Source organism: Mixophyes fleayi, chromosome 9 (assembly GCF_038048845.1).
Source record: "Mixophyes fleayi isolate aMixFle1 chromosome 9, aMixFle1.hap1, whole genome shotgun sequence".
NCBI classification, from domain to species: Eukaryota; Metazoa; Chordata; class Amphibia; order Anura; family Limnodynastidae; genus Mixophyes; species Mixophyes fleayi.
Window position 1 is genome coordinate 130,977,181 of NC_134410.1, and position 17,794 is coordinate 130,994,974.

Sequence of the window (17,794 nt, forward strand, 5' to 3'; positions counted from 1 at the left end):
ACATCATTGGGACGATTCCAGTCTCAGAATTTTCTGCTTATTAAGGCAAATGAACTATAATACACTAATCATAACTGGGGCGGTTTAAACGTTATTCTTCTATAAATGTTCAGTAAAACCAATGAACATCATTCAATCTGTAGATAGAACCCAAAGTTTATCACGATTCTTTTACATTAGTGGCCGGTTACATGTATTTGAAATGTCATCCATTGACTCCAAGGGAAGAGCGCCCCCCAGTGGGCAATTTTTCATGAAAAAAACGGTAAAATAATTATTTGGTTTGGCGAAAGAATACATTCTTTAAAAAAACATCATGGATTGTTTTAAACATAAGAACGTTTTCAGGAGACTAGATTTGAAATTCCCCTTATTCACAAAATGTAATTATTTTTCTAGTAATTAAATTAGAAGTACAGTATATTACTCTCATTGCTGAGAATGCCGCCATTTACATTGTAGTCAGGTGATTCTACAAATAATGATATTATATTGCCAGAGGGCGTTAAAGAGGAAATGGACCCAAAACGAAACACTTCATATTGAGTTAAGATAACTGTAAGCGAACTTGTCTTTGTTCACTAAAAAAATCACATTGCTTTGTTTTTTTGGGTGGGTCATCTTATCATCTGTTAACCCTGCGCTCTCCTAAGGCTGAATTCATATTTTGTGATACCCAATGTTGTAAACTAACTTCAAAATATGGTTTTGAACAGCTATATTTTTGCTCACAATCATCCAAAGCAAAAAACTCAGTTGATGATTTGTCTTCGACCAGTTTAATTTAATTCATCTTTTTGTGCGTATGTGTCTAAGTCACTGTGTCTTTTATTCATTTCTTTTTTGTTTATTTCACGGCCTGCCGACTCATGCTTCTCAATCAACATACAATGCGGAAAAACTCTACCCCCCCCCTTCCCATACCCTCCGTCTTTGTATGTTGTATTACCTGCAACACGCGTGTACTGTGTACCACTAAAATCACCCATGACAACGTCATACCTAGAATACGGTTGGTTCCATTTGGTATTTTTCCAGTCTTATTTTTGCCCCCCTTCCCCCACCGGTTCCCTTGCTTGGTTTTATATGACGCATCACGCGAATGCATCTGTCGTAGAAGGTGGTTTCTGTGCTGAGCAATTTAAAGGTTGGGGGCGCAGGGGTTTCAGCGTCGGGCGACTGACGCCGCTCTCTGAATATCACACACGAAAGTAACGTTTTAGATTACCTCTGTTGGATAAATCTTTCAGCAGCAAAAGGATCAGAGAATGAGGATCTTGGCGTACGAGAGGATTACGCCTGTGTATACTGGCGTTCTTACAACACGCCGCAAATGTCCTTTTTTCTAAATCTGCAGAAAACTGAATTGTTTAAACTTTCGGTGCTTTTGAAAACTCTGTCAGATGGATTTTGCAACAGTTAATATCTGAACATAGCCGCCTTATGCGAGGGATTTAAATGAGACGCATTGTTAGACCGCACTTGTTTACGGGAGAAAACCTGGTGAGACGATGGAGAAACGCATTTGGCACTCGTTGGATGATCTTTATATTTTAAACAATAACAGATTTAACCAAAGCTCTTCGTTGCTAAATAAACGTTGGAAACCAAATATAGGGGGGTTTATTTTGGCAGGTTGTAGAACGTTTTTTAAATATTTGTATTTTGATGATGAACGTTTTGCAGAGTCAATATTTTAAGACAATCAATACAGTTGTATAATTTTTAATTACTATTTTATACAGTGAGAGGCTTCTTACAATGGAAGATATTGATGTTTTCATAACTAGTTTATAACAAATAGCATTATCCCTCAGACCCAAAGAGTGACGGACAAAACTTCCCCCAGAGTTCTGGGTGCAAATTTGGTAGAGCTCATCAGTGCAAGATAGGAATCAGTGGCTCCTGCTTGAAAAGTATATGAGTTAGAAAATACCATGAGGACTCTCCGCTATATATAAAGCAGTAAGAGAAGTACTCCCATTTTCATGGCTAGTGACATCAGTAAGATTAGTAAAACACTTTGCAGTTACAAACGTCAGTGATTAATGTCAAATTGTTAGTTCAGAAATTTTTTAAAAGAGATTCCAATAACGAACACAAATGAAAAAGTTGGGTGTTAGTTGGAATTACATTATCTAAGTAAAGCGCTATATAAATAGATGTTGATGATGATTATATAAATATTGTTGATCTGAAGATCCTCAGACCAGATATCCATTATCTTATAGTCCAGCTGTTTATTTCATAGTCGTCTGGAACTCCAGAAATGGCTGTTTCCTCAACAGGACGCCCCAGAAACAATGATATAAGGACAAGTGGGAGAAATCGAGGAACAAAAGTGGAGTTTGCTACAATGTGTCAGATATAAGACAGAACCAGTGATCTGCAGACAGATCTGGACCAGTAAAAGTTTCATCTCTTTTGCTGCTGGAAAGACTTTTATAGTTTCAGGATAATGTGTTTATTAGATATTATTGGGATTGCTCAGCACACGCCTTCTCCTCAAACCTCACCAAGCCTGAATGTAACCCACCCCCCTGGAAAGAGGAACAGAGGTCAGTGTAGGGGTCAGGTGGGGGGGAAGGAGTTTTTCAGGTAGTCTTAGAAGTGTCTACATGACAGTGACTTCTGTTCCTCCGCATGTAACAGCGGCCGCTGCATGGCGCAATATACGCAGGGGTCATTTGTAGGTGGGATGGGTCATGTGACCCAGCATAGGACACGAAGGAAGCAAATTCTACTGACGAGGATATTTTAGAGAGATGGAAGCCACAAAAAAATGTTCATCCCCAGCTAGAGGGGCGAGCGTCCTTCGGTAAGATGTGGGATCACGTTATTTTAAAACAGGGACACACTGATATCACGAGATTCATGACATATTCTCACTAATCCAGCTCAACTTGGACTCTGCCCTAGAAAATGGTTCCTCCAAATGTAATGTTTGCAATAGTAACAGCTACGCCTGTACTGATAGGAGCAAAATAGGTCACACCCCCTCATCAGTCCTGACACGCCTTGATTTGTTAGGCCACACCCCTTGACTCAAACCAGATATCAAGCCTGTCCTGGAAAAAACTAGAGTACCCTGAATATATATTATAAAAAAAAGTTAATTTTTTGGCACCCAAATATAGTTTTATAATTGTGTAAAATACCATGTAATGCCCCACTACAATTTGTTTCAGTAGACAAACGTACATAGTTTTGACTATAGTGTTGTATAGTGATTTGTTTATAAAGTTGCTATTTGTGCCTTTGACTAAGCCTCTTCATAGACACTAATAGCATCAGGGACTCTCATCTATACAGGAAATTACATTGTTCAAAACACCAAGCACGTTAAACGGTATTAAACAACGAGACGTCTATATATATATTTTTTTTCTAAGAAAATATATTGTGCAACTATATTACATTTTCACATCAAATAAAAAAAAACAATTACGCTATCTGCGCTCTCACTCTATACCAATAAAATGTTACAACGCTTTATCGTTACATGAGTTTCTGTCAGTTCACTCATTATACATCTCAGAGTCATTGATGGACAGCAGAACGTTGTTAATGAGCTCTCAGGATTGGGGATGACGGCATCTCCCAGGAGGATATATCCGGGAACTGGTCTACAGATAACTGAGAAAAGGTTTTCTAATCTACGCCAACCAATCACATCCTGACCGTCATTTTCTGATGGAGTAAGCAAACACCCGATTGGTTGCTATGGGTTATGCAAACTTTTTGCCAGTTACCCGTGCACCAGTTATAATTAAAGCCTCCTGCCCCGCCTCAAAGGGCTATCTTAAGAATTCTCCAATCAGAGAAGAGCTTCATCTCCCAAACACAGAAATTAGATTACCCCTATAAAGCAAATGTGTAATTTGCCATCAGAATGGTCTCATATTGATGATCGGTGGAATCGGAGAAGTATTGATGATTACACTCATTATAAACATCTCACCATTAGTTGACTCTTTTTCCCATTTTTGCTGCATATTTCCTATCTTTTATTCACTATTTTTGTTTGTTTTATTTCATTTTATTCCAGACCACTCTCTCAGCTTTACTGTCAGATTGTCATCTGTTGGTCTGCGGCATCTGCTTGCGCTTTTAGTACTCAGCTCATGTGACTAAGTGGGAAGAGAGTCAGGGGCTATTTAGGAGACGGCCCGGGGGCTGGGAGGGGTAGATTGCTAGTGGTTTTTCAGAAAAACATGGGATAATACAATAGAAAAAATAAAAAATAAATGACCAACAAGTTCTAAAACATAGTTTAATTTAAAACTGAAGAGCAAGCTCAAATAAATCCCTATATTGACAATAGCTCCTTTCTGTAAGATATATAAAATAGATAATGATCTTCTAAAGACTTTGGCCAGGTGCTTCATGGAACCAAAGAGTAATCTGTGTGCACAGGAACTTACCGCCAAAGGAATGTCCTCAAAGCTCTCCTTGTAAATAGAGACAGATCTCAGTGTATTGGGGTCTACCAGCGAATATGATTGGAGGGAGGCAGCTTGCATGTGATTGGATCTGGTGTTGACGTACAATCTGCAAGTGTTCTGCTTGAGAATGGAATGGTGTGAGATGGGCTTGACTTACCGGGGTGGGGCTCTTGGGGACGTTGTGAGCCAATTGGTGGTTGGACCAGATTACCAATGACAACATCTCTCCTTCTGCTCCAGGAAAATTTCATCAACTTGAGTTTCTTGCGACTCTTCCGAGCTGCCCGGTTGATTAAACTGTTACGTCAAGGCTACACCATCCGAATCCTTCTCTGGACCTTTGTACAGTCATTCAAGGTTAGGCCACATAGCCATTGTTATCTGAAAAATGTTCCTTCAGCTTAATCTCATTGGTCATATAATAGAATAAAGACACCCATAGATTGGCAGAACCAGCCACTCAACCCAGGAACCAAGCACATTGATCTATGTCCAGTTTGTCAAAATCCTAGAATTTGGTAAACTCTAACAAGTTGTTAAGATCACATACAATTTGGTAAACTTGCACAATTTTGTAAACTTGTACAATTTGGTAAGATCATACAATCTGGTAAAATCGCACAATTTGTGCAGTTGGATGACACAGTCAGAAGTGGTCCTTGCCGACCACAATTTCCACCAGTCCCAACGACCGTCGCGCTTTTGACCCCATAGTAGCTGTGATTGGTGGACAGTTCTAAATCCACTCTATCTCGCAGTTCACTCCACTGGTGCCTTGCTGGGAAAATAGGGATATTTTATGATAAACTGGGAAGGAAATTTGTGTTTTCATTATGAACATATCCACAGTAACCACATGTGGTCTCCTCTCTGTCCACAGGCTCTGCCGTACGTCTGTCTTCTCATCGCGATGCTGTTCTTCATCTACGCCATCATTGGCATGCAGGTAAGATACGTAGCCATAAAGTCACTCATTTGGTAACTGACATGTAAAAAACAACGTTAAATATCTAGATAACACTTGTTATCGTTTTCTTGTCACTTTAAAAATATGTTGGTTCAATTTCAGTAAAACAAATAAGGGACAGACAGGAAGGCAGTTCCTGTAAGTAATTACAGACGCAGGTCCCTTAAAGTGTACTTGTCGCCAAGGTGGCTATTTTGCGGTATGAAACAACATTCATGTGGATGAAGCCTCTGACCTCACTAGTAACCAGCGACATTACTGAGGCAGAAGGCACGGTGAGTGGGCGGCAGATAGACTGCGGACTGTGACGGTTCAGATGGGGGGGGGCTGCTCCCGCTCTCACTTTATAAGACGCTTGGTGGACTATCTGTCCCAGGGTAACTGGATGAGATAAACCTTCTGCCATCCCTGGAAATATCTGTGAACTTTTAGGGGCTCAGCAGAGTGAGCACTATGCCAGTAACATCAGTCTGTGCGTGCCCAATGGCTACACGTATATATGCGTCTATGTGGAGTTGCGTGATCCTGGCACTTACGCCCGTTTGGAGTTCTTACATAAGCGTAGTGCCCAATTCGGAACAGCTGCAGACTGGGGCACTTACATACATATATATATATATATATATATATATATATATATATATATATATATATATATATATATATATAGTAATCACGGGCTGATACAAATAGTGGATGATAATGATGAAAGTGATTCAGCAATAGCGGACCTGGCTTGTGATTGGCTGTTATGCTTTTGTGTGCGTGTTTAAGCAACTGTTTTTGTTTTTGTTACGTACGTGAGGCGGGGAGATGTTTCCTGTATTATAAAGGTTTTTGAAGTCTTATTGATGCCCAAAAGCTAATACGTATTTTGTCATGGTCGTGCCCCCAATGCAGTAAGCCATGCTTGTTTTGTAGGGTCTGTTGGGTGGAGATTGCCAAAGACAGTCTTTATGAGTTATATAGTGTATATATATATATATTTTTTTATTTCTTTTCTGTTTTCAGGTGTTTGGGAACATCGCTCTGGTTGACGACAGTGCGATCAATGGACACAATAACTTTCGCACTTTTTTCCAAGCCCTGATGCTCCTGTTTCGGTAAATCCTTTCATCTCTATCTTGTGTAATGTCTGAATCGTTACAGTAGACCCAAAAGTTTCACGTGCAGCATCTGTTATCTGTAATTCCATGCTCGGATTGGCTCTCTGTTGGGATCTACAGGAGGCGCACACACAGGGTCGTTTACGAATGACCTTTCTCTGAGCAAATGTGCCCATGTTTCCGAGCACCGTATCAATCTGCGTTAAGATGGTCGTCTTTTTAAGTTTATTCACTTGTGTCCTGTTTCCATATACCTAACGCAGATGACAAGATTATAAATGTATTTTCATATTGAAGCAATAATATTCTAGTTGCCATATAATGACCACTAACAATAGATCTATCTGCTGATACAAGTTATACAAAGTTAGATAAGATTGTGATGTTTGTGTGCAGTATATACAATTACGCTGTGTTTATGTGTGTCATCCCCCCCCACCTCACCCACTTCTAGGAGCGCCACTGGAGAAGGCTGGCACGAAATTATGCTCTCTTGTCTCAGCAACAGACCATGTGACCCGCGCTCCGGCAACACCAACGATAAATGTGGCAGCGACTTCGCCTATTTTTATTTTGTCTCGTTTATCTTCCTGTGCTCGTTTCTGGTGAGTTAATAGTGCCACAATGACCAACATTGTGAAATGATAGTGAGAGACAGACACACAATGACCAACCTATGAGATAATAGCGAGAGACCGACACACAATGACCAACCTATGAGATAATAGCGCGAGACAGAGACACAATGACCAACCTGTGAGATAATAGTGAGAGACAGACACACAATGGCCAACCTATGAGATAATAGTGAGAGACAGACACACAATGGCCAACCTATGAGATAATAGTGAGAGACCGACACACAATGACCAACCTATGAGATAATAGCGAGAGACGGACACACAATGACCAACCTATGAGATAATAGCGCGAGACAGAGACACAATGACCAACCTATGAGATAATAGTGAGAGACAGACACACAATGGCCAACCTATGAGATAATAGTGAGAGACAGACACACAATGACCAACCTGTGAGATAATAGTTAGAGACAGACACACAATGGCCAACCTATGAGATAATAGTGAGAGACCGACACACAATGACCAACCTATGAGATAATAGTGAGAGACAGAGACACAATGACCAACCTATGAGATAATAGTGAGAGACAGACACACAATGGCCAACCTATGAGATAATAGTGGGAAACAGACACACAATGGCCAACCTATGAGATAATAGTGGGAGACAGACACACTATGGCCAACCTATGAGATAATAGTGGGAGACAGACACACAATGGCCAACCTATGAGATAATAGTGGGAGACAGACACACTATGGCCAACCTATGAGATAATAGTGGGAGACAGACACACAATGGCCAACCTATGAGATAATAGTGAGAGACCGACACACAATGACCAACCTATGAGATAATAGTGGGAGACAGACACACTATGGCCAACCTATGAGATAATAGTGGGAGACAGACACACAATGGCCAACCTATGAGATAATAGTGAGAGACAGACACATGATGCCCAACCTATGAGATAATAGTGGGAGACAGACACATGATGTCCAACCTATGAGATAATAGTGGGAGACAGACACACTATGGCCAACCTATGAGATAATAGTGGGAGACAGACACACAATGGCCAACCTATGAGATAATAGTGGGAGACAGACACACTATGGCCAACCTATGAGATAATAGTGGGAGACAGACACACAATGGCCAACCTATGAGATAATAGTGAGAGACAGACACACTATGGCCAACCTGTGAGCAATGAACATAACATTAGAGATAAATGTTGGAGGAATGTGGCAGCTGTAAACATTGGCATTGGTCCTGTATTTGTGCCCAGACAGTCAGCACAGAGTCTGAAACAACCGGCCAGCTGGGTACCAGAGGGCATTTTATCATACATCTCAATCATTGAAATGGCCAAGATGGTTACATGTCTGTTTATGATTGTCTATTGCTGCTCGTTATATGGTTATGAATCTCCTGATATTCTGGTTACACAGAGATCAGTCTTATAATGTCATCGTGACATCTCCTGTTCCTCTCTGTCATTTTACCTGCCCTGTTCTCTGGTGTGTCACCTCTTCCTCTCTCCTTCTGTCCCGAGTAGATGCTCAATCTCTTTGTGGCTGTCATCATGGATAATTTCGAGTACCTAACACGAGACTCCTCCATCCTGGGCCCCCATCACCTGGACGAATTTATCCGCGTCTGGGCAGAGTATGACCCGGCTGCCTGGTATGTTCACCTGTGTTATATGGCTGTGTTTTACCAATGATATGTACATATGACATGTACATTTTATAAACCTCCAGAATCTGGTAAGGGGTCAGGTTGGAAAGGAGCAGCAACTAGTCCTTGTATGTAACAATCGGCTATCAGTGGGCCAGAGGGATACATATTAAGTTTTATTTTGTGTATAATGAAATAACGGGTTGTGCCAAAATCTGAGTCCACATCATGCGTTCTATAAACAGCGTCCTACATTCCACCCTTTGTGCCTAACTGCTGAGCATCATGGGAATTCAGCAACAGGTAGAGCGCCAAACATTGCCAATCTCCGTCTTGGGGAGTAACAGAAAGAAAAGCTGCTCTTCTGTGTTCACTTCAAGAACATCATCGCAGGGAGGAGGGTTCATAGTAACAAATATGATTGTATGATGGGGAATTATGTATAGTGCATACAAATATATCACATCTCAGAGATATGGAACTGTCTGGGGAGATTATATATTGGTGCTTTATGTAACTTTTATACCAGCAGAGGTAAGAATATTGAATGGCAGCCATCATTGTGTTCCCCAATGGCTCAGAAATTTGGGTACCTATAAAGCAGCGAGTACGGGGCTTGCTAATCAAAAACACTGGTGAATTATGGGAGTTTTCATTTGGCATATTCATCATAAAATAACTATATTGTAATTTGTTTTGTCCGCATAATGTAATGAGTGCCCGAGGCCTACAAAGTGGAGACGTGTCCTATGCATTCTTCATTACATACAGACTATTACTTTACTGAAGCCACGAGCAACATCTACGTGATGCTACATGACATAATTGTCTAGCAGCGCCTCTTACACTACACTCTTATCATGTAAGTCCCATGTCGGTTCCGAGTTCTCCAAGCTTGGGTCTTGGTAGTGGCTCAGTCGAAGCAACAACTTTCATCTTGTCAGTCTCACAGTATACAAAGACAATCACATCAGGATTCACTAGGTCACCTAGGTGGTGGTGTGTAATATCAACATGCTTAGTCCTAGCAATCATCTTCTCACTATTTGAAAGCTCGATGTTCCGTTGGTTGTCTTCAAATATCATTGTTGGTTGAGCTGTTGGCTCTCCAAAGTCCTCTACCAACGGGCACAACCAACCTCTTGAATAGTATGAAAATGATTCTGCCTCTCTAGACTGGCACTTTCTTTCTGCTGGACCAGAAGATTGAATAACCAACCACCTGTTGACTTGTGACCACTGAAGTCACCAGCCCAATCCATGTCCACATAGCCTGTAAGTTTAAGGTCATCTTCTGCTGATATCTCTTAAGTCTTAAGATATTGACTCTCTTGACTGCATTTCATTGTCTTTGGCGAGGTTTACTTGCACATCTACTGAGAATTCTCATGGCGACTGCAATATTGGGAGTTGCTTCCATGAATAACAACACCACCCACTGTTTGTCTGTATCTCTCGTTGTTAGAAGATCATCTTTTTCCAACTTCAGGTCGGCTGTATCCATCTGTGTTAATGCATCTTTGGTTTCTCCCATCCCAAACTGACTGCCCTGATCTTCACACTCTGAGTAGACCTCTCACATTTGATTCTCTATGAATCTAAATTTCCCAGTAGTATTTCACATTTACCGTGTCCTTAGTTTCAAAGTGTTTGTTGAGAACGTTACTTGTGATTTCTTTCTCTTCCTGGGATCAGATCAGTCACATTGAGAAACAGGTCCATCCATTTTCTTCCTTACACTTGGAGCACAAGCCTGGGGCAGCTTGACTTTGTGTGGACCTTTCCGCTAACAAAACCTTGTTTATCTCAGAGTTCCTTGTCCTGAGTCCATAGAATGATCATGGAAACTTGCAAACAAGCCCTTCTTCTGGCATATCTACAACTTCTCTTCAATGTCACCATTGAGAAGGACCGTTTTGTTGTCATGATGTCCCACGGTTATCTTCTGTGCGGCTTCCCCTATTCCCCCCTGAGGTCATGTACTGTCCATTAGCTGCGGTAACTCATTTCCTTGCTTTAGTCAAGGTGAGAGAATGAATTCAGATTAGTCCTATGACTCGTGTTTTCGGTGTCATGGATGGTGTCACATCCCATCCCATCCTCAATACCTGAAGTGTTGTCATCGTCTTTGACGTTCTTTGATTCATTCTAACTTTCCAAACTCGGCAGCCCACGTTTAGATGACCTCTCTTCTTGCATATAAAACATTTTTACGTTGCTGACTATAGTTACCCCAATCTTGAGTCTTTGATGTGGACTGTTAGTTACACTCTCGTGTTTCTCACTTCCATTCATCCGCTAGCTCCCCTTTGACATATTGTAATGTGAGCGCATCATCTGGTCGAGCATCAAGTGTGGTCACAGCCAGCTTCATGTATATCTCCACCTACCTAGTAACATTCTTACTTTACACTTCCATAACTGGTGGTTCTGGTTTTGTCATCTTGACCAATGTAGACTTCATTGAGTTGCTGTTTTCCTTTTGCTTCTGACATTGACTTTTATCCTAATCCATAAGCTCTTTGTAGACGTTCGTTCTGGACCTTGTCCGATGATTGGAGTTAGATCACAGGTTACACATCTCGCAAACAGCTTCTTACACTCATCTCACCTACTGTCAGATTCTAACTTTCTGGATGTTTTCTTGTTTATTTTAAAGTTTATTACACTTAACTTTTAACTTACTAAACACATACATGACAACAAACATTATTCTAAATGGTGTAAACAAACTAACAATTTGTACATTTTTACGTTTACCTATTGCAATGTCTCCATTATTGAGTACTATACAGACGTAAAGGTGTTAAAAGGCAAATTATTGGTTAATAAAAATGTAATATTATTTTATTATTATTATTATTATTATTATTATTATATTTACCTTATTTTTAAAGTGATATCAGTAGTGTAGTTTTCTAACAAGGTGTCTTTTATATTTGAAAAATGTAACCTAATATACAAACTACTGGGGGGCATTTATGAAATGGGTGCACAGCAGAAAGATGCTGTAACAAATATCTTTTTCCTGTGCGCCAGTTTTAATACAATGTCTCCTAATGTGTGTTCTCCCATTGCATCTTTTGTTTTTTTGGACAGGTAACAGTGTGGCTTGTTTTGTCCTTGATACCCTGTGCTGTTCTCTTTCTAGTTGCCGAATTCACTATAAGGATATGTACAATTTATTGCGTTTTATTGCCCCTCCGCTGGGGCTGGGGAAGCGATGCCCGTCGCGGGTGGCTTACAAGGTTTGCAACCGAAAGCCAGTTTGCATCCATACTAAACGGGGCGTCTGACAGAATCCTGAGGGCTCTGGGCCTGCATGGGAACGCGAGGCCAGCCCTCTGCCACCTCATCATGCTGCACCCCCCTGCCGACAAGGGTACCAGGCAGCTTCACTGGAGAGCTCGTCAGCTGCCTTCTGGGAATTAGCCGGGTGGAGGGTAATTGAGAAGTGTTCTTGGTGGCTGGGATAACGCAGGACTGTGCTCGTTAGTGAGGCTGCCTGACCCCTTTTCCAAGCATGATGATCAGAACGTTTTTTACTCTCTTCAATGCTGCAGGGGAATGTGATGAGCTTGTCATTGAAGGGTTTAAACCGGTGCCTCCCACCCCTCTGGTAAGGCCGAGGGTCATGGACACGTCACCTTGTACTCTCTCTGCTCCAGCCGCTGAACCTCCAGACAGGGTTTGAGCGGAGAGGAAGCTGCGGCCCATCCTAACCCGACTAACCTTCGCTCACCTTAATGATACAAAAAAACATACCTGTGCTTCATGTCAGGAGTGTACAGTATCAGGCTAATCAGATATGTTTTTTTTGTCTGTTTCCCTCCCATTTTCAATCCCTTGCTCGGCTTCCATCCGCTTCCTCCGCTTGTCTACACTGTTCCTTCATTCCATGTCTCAATTGTGCCTTTGTGGGTTGTTTTTCTTTTCAATGCAATTTTCCCCCCTTAATGTTAAATTTCCTATTATCTTCCTTCTTGTCTCTTTCTCTCTCATTGCTGCCCTTTCCCTTCTTCTTGTCCTACCGCTGTCATTCTGGCCCTCGATCCGCCATGTTCCGCGTCCTCTTTGTTCTGTATCTTGGTTTCATTTTTGTCATATCCCCTCTTGTATTTTGTTCTTCATTTTCTATTGTCTGTATCTTTGGGCTTCTCGTCCATCACTCTGTCATACGCTTTCCACCCTTCTTGTTGTGTTTCCACCTCTTGTGTGTCCATCGGTTTGTTTCATCTTTTGTCCTCGCCGCTACAACCCCCCCCCCCCTCCTCCTCCTCCTCCTTCCCGTTGCTGCAGCGGCCGCATTGGTTACACTGACATGTACGAGATGCTACGACATATGCCCCCTCCCCTTGGCCTGGGGAAGAAATGCCCTGCACGTGTGGCATATAAGGTAGAAGAGATGTGTCGCCCTCCACCAGTAATTCGCTGGTCTCCAGCCTTCTCCTGTCTCTGTACTGTGGCCGTAACGTGCTGTGTATCTCTCCTGTGAACCCCTCTCCCTCTATTACGTCCGCTCTCTCCCTATCTATTTAACCAGTGGTCTATGTGGAGCTGCCTTATACAAGATCTAACAAGTAGCTGTCCTGGTTCGTGATTTCCAACCCCTACAAGTACAAACGGTTCCTAGGGACCTCCCGACTCATAGAGTTGTTCCCTCCCCACAAACCCATTCTCCAAGTCTCCCATCTATTCTTCATTACTCCCAGGCTCTTCTACACAAGTAGATAGACCTTTGTGATCCTAGTTTAGACTATTTTCCTTTGCATGACTTGTTGCATGTTTGTAATTCCCGTTGAACTGTATAACTGTGCGAAGTGCCGCCCTTTGACTGTCATTAGCCTCAGTTTACTTATTGGTAAAATGGACGTTATTTGAAAAATCCCAACTTACAGCCTATCCAATCATCAGGACCCAGGGACCTTGCGGAGGCAATTCATGGGGCATACATGGCAGGTGGCTGTTTTCTAGGCAGGACCAATATCCATGACTATGCGGCTTCGGTGACTTCTCGAGTTCCTAGAAAATGGGCAGAATGAGTTCTTATGGATATTGGTTCAGCCTACAATATGGCTGCCTCCAGTGTGTGTAAGAAAAAGGTTTAGAATATTGAAAGGAGCAGGGTTTATTCCCAAACCATTTTTATCACTTTTCAGTCAGTTGAGGCTAAATCTAAGTCCTTTATTCTCTCCATATTTAACTTGACTGTTCCCTTGACGCACCCTCTTCCTGTCCACCCATAATCCTCTGTGACTCTTGGATGCTAATGTTAGAACCATGTTTAACACATATGCTAAAGTATTGGGCAAAAAATATTTTGGGGAATGGGGAAAGAAGTACTGGGGAACCGTCAAGTGAATAGGTGATTACTCTACTGATCTCTCTCTTTCCTCCTCTGATGTCTACTTGCAAGATGCATGTCAGATTGTGTACTGTTACTGTGCACGGAGCCAGCAAGTCAGTGACTCTCAACCAGTCGTGTTTTATACAGCTGAATGGACATAAATACTAAAATATCCACAAATTTAGAAATTATGTATAGTGAAAATCCCTTAAAGGAGATGCACGTTCTGCAGAAATATTTTGCTGATAAAACGCCTATCATATAGAAGAAGGCGGATAGCGCCCCCTACAACCTTCTAGCAGTCATTGCATCCTAGTCTCGTCATAGTCAAACGCTAATGTTTCTACCATGATGTTTGAGCAGTGGAGATAGCACTGTATAATTAACAGCAAGGCCACATATTAATTAATAGTCAATGAAGCAAAATATAAATCTGAGCAAACTAAAACACTTGTGATCACGGCGGCTGGTTGGGAAACGCGGCTTGTTGCCCCGTGAATAGTAGCGGCAGCATGCTACGGAAAACAGGGATCGGCGACAGCCGCTATAACAATATGGGTTTTTCCGCAGCGTCTTGTTAGGATGAATATGCCCATCTCTGATACAGACCTCACCGTCCACTTCACATCCACTCTGATGGCTTTAATCCGGACCGCGCTGGATATTAAACTGTCTTCAGGTGGGTGCATATCCTGCCGCTGAGCATTGTGGGACGTGTAGGTCGGGCGCAGTGTAAAAGGTTGCCTAGTCATGCCTAAATCATCCACAGCCACAAGACAACCTAGGTGTGCACTTAGGACCAGGAGCTGTACTAGGGGAGCCAGGCTCACCCGCCTGCCTCGCAGCACTGAAACACTTTGCAAAGACGGCTCAACAGCCAAAGGGCCTGATTCACCAAGGCACGTATACTGAGCGCAACGTGCGTTTGTTTTAAAGTGCATGTACATCGACTCTGTGTACTCCGGAATTAAACACAGAACGGACTTGAAGATGCGTACGCTGATGGATTCAGGAATAAGAAATACAGTAGAAAAACCGGTAACTTTGAGATGCCGTAAGCTTGATTTGGACGTGGCTCTAGTTTGGCCTGCCCTTACTGTACATTGACTACTACGGAACACCCTTCCCCGCTTCGTTGATTCCCAGATATCGTAGACAGTGGTAGGTGCACTTTGCGTAGTAGATGACTGAACATTGCTGCGTTTAGTTGTGTATGGGCCGGTTCTGCGGATGCGCAGAGTGATTTTGCGCATGATACGCACAAAATCGGCAGATACGTGTCCTGATGAATCAGACTCAGTGAACTTGGATGTAAGTGCCAAAATAATTGGCTCTCGTGGTGACTCCACGTTTGCATGTGGAAGGTATCAAGCAGGCAATGTTGGGGGGATATTGGGAACTGTGGACATCAGGAGACATGTTGAGGCCTCAGTCTTGCCGGCCCTTTTTAAGAGCCGTAGTACAGCCATTGCCTTGTAAGGTGCACTTAAAACCTCCCCTCCTACCCCTCACCCACTACCTGTTTCCCGCTGTCTCTCCGTACATTATATGGTGCTTGCCCCGGCAATAATACACACGGGGTGACTGATGCCGTATAATGGATTTCCCCAGACGGTATCATGCTCTGGTTGTGGTCCAGTTCAGCGTTGCCCCAGCTCCGTGCAGAAGGTTAGATCAACAGTGATCATCTCAGCTCATCGTCATAGGGGCAAGTGAAGAGAGGGTAAAAAGCGGAGTACAAATTGTGGATAAATTCTTTTCTTTCCAGGGGGAATAAAACAACACGAAAGTGACGCTGAGCTGCGTAAGGAAATCTCCTCTGTGTGGCCCAACCTGTCGCAGAAGACCCTGGACTTACTGGTTCCTCCGCATAAACGTAGGACCCCCTGTGCTGCCACTTCCTGTCCTCTTATTATCTCAAAATTATTCTTATTCAAATGTTTCTTTTTGCATGACCCATCTGTCAGGACTCACGTACTCTAGAAATAAACCTAAACCCTTTGTGAGTCAAAGTGGGATAAGGGAGGAGGGTGCGGGGGATTGTCTGGTTCATTCCCTGTCTTCCTTCACAGCGGATGAAATGACGGTCGGGAAAGTTTACGCTGCCCTCATGATCTTTGACTTCTACAAGCAGAATAAGAACAACCGTGACCAGTCCCACCAGCAGCCGGGGGTCTTATCGCAGGTGAGCGGACACTCAACGCTTGCATGAAGAATTTACTTCTGAAATGTTTACATAGTTTGTTAAATCAAGGAAAACGAGGTGCAAGGCTGGATTTACTTGACCAGAGTTGGGTCTTCAATTGAGGCTGGTCTAAAAAGGTCTGTGAACAATGATTCTGCCCTTAGATAATGAATCGAGCTGGATCAGCCTGTGATATAGTCTATGGGATGGGCCCATCTAGTCTGCCCATTTTCTACCCTACAGTAACCTCAAACCCTATTTGATCCTTAGTTCTTTGTAAGAATATCCTTATGTCTATCCCAAGCATGTTTATACTGCTCTACTGTATTATCCTCTACCACCTCTGACTGGAGGCTATTCCACTTATCCACTACCCTTTCTGTGATGTAGTTTCCTCTGAACCCACTTCCCCTCCAGTGTCAGTACATGTCCTCGTGTTCTAATACTTCTCTTCCCCCCAGTGTCAGTTCATGTCCTCGTGTTCTAATACTTCTCTTCCCCCCAGTGTCAGTGCATGTCCTCATGTTCTAATACTTCTCTTCCCCCAGTGTCAGTACATGTCCTCGTGTTCTAATACTTCTCTTCCCCCCAGTGTCAGTACATGTCCTCGTGTTCTAATACTTCTCTTCCCCCCAGTGTCAGTGCATGTCCTCGTGTTCTAATACTTCTCTTCCCCCCAGTGTCAGTACATGTCCTCGTGTTCTAATACTTCTCTTCCCCCCAGTGTCAGTGCATGTCCTCATGTTCTAATACTTCTCTTCCCCCAGTGTCAGTACATGTCCTCGTGTTCTAATACTTCTCTTCCCCCCAGTGTCAGTACATGTCCTCGTGTTCTAATACTTCTCTTCCCCCAGTGTCAGTACATGTCCTCGTGTTCTAATACTTCTCTTCCCCCCAGTGTCAGTACATGTCCTCGTGTTCTAATACTTCTCTTCCCCCCAGTGTCAGTACATATCCTTGTGTTCTAATACTTCTCTTCCCCCCCAGTGTCAGTACATGTCCTCGTGTTCTAATACATCTCTTCCCCCCAGTGTCAGTGCATGTCCTCGTGTTCTAATCCTTCTCTTCCCCCCAGTGTCAGTACATGTCCTCGTGTTCTAATACTTCTCTTCCCCCAGTGTCAGTACATGTCCTCATGTTCTAATACTTCTCTTCCCCCCAGTGTCAGTACATGTCCTCGTGTTCTAATACTTCTCTTCCCCCCAGTGTCAGTACATGTCCTCGTGTTCTAATACTTCTCTTCCCCCAGTGTCAGTACATGTCCTCGTGTTCTAATACTTCTCTTCCCCCCAGTGTCAGTACATGTCCTCGTGTTCTAATACTTCTCTTCCCCCAGTGTCAGTACATGTCCTCGTGTTCTAATACTTCTCTTCCCCCCAGTGTCAGTACATGTCCTCGTGTTCTAATACTTCTCTTCCCCCAGTGTCAGTACATGTCCTCGTGTTCTAATACTTCTCTTCCCACCAGTGT

The 17,794-nt window shown here is 42.8% G+C and overlaps 1 protein-coding gene across 1 annotated transcript in view; it reads left to right on the forward strand.

The window, feature by feature from the left end:
* Nucleotides 1–17,794, forward strand: part of CACNA1B (calcium voltage-gated channel subunit alpha1 B) — a 190,788-nt gene that overhangs the window by 152,284 nt on the left and 20,710 nt on the right. The window contains exons 32-40 of the mRNA XM_075185775.1: nt 4,686–4,802; nt 5,326–5,391; nt 6,424–6,515; nt 6,973–7,123; nt 8,671–8,798; nt 13,092–13,188; nt 14,710–14,818; nt 15,908–16,015; nt 16,212–16,324. Of these exons, the coding sequence (XP_075041876.1) occupies nt 4,686–4,802; nt 5,326–5,391; nt 6,424–6,515; nt 6,973–7,123; nt 8,671–8,798; nt 13,092–13,188; nt 14,710–14,818; nt 15,908–16,015; nt 16,212–16,324 (981 nt within the window). The remainder of the gene's footprint in view (nt 1–4,685; nt 4,803–5,325; nt 5,392–6,423; nt 6,516–6,972; nt 7,124–8,670; nt 8,799–13,091; nt 13,189–14,709; nt 14,819–15,907; nt 16,016–16,211; nt 16,325–17,794) is intronic.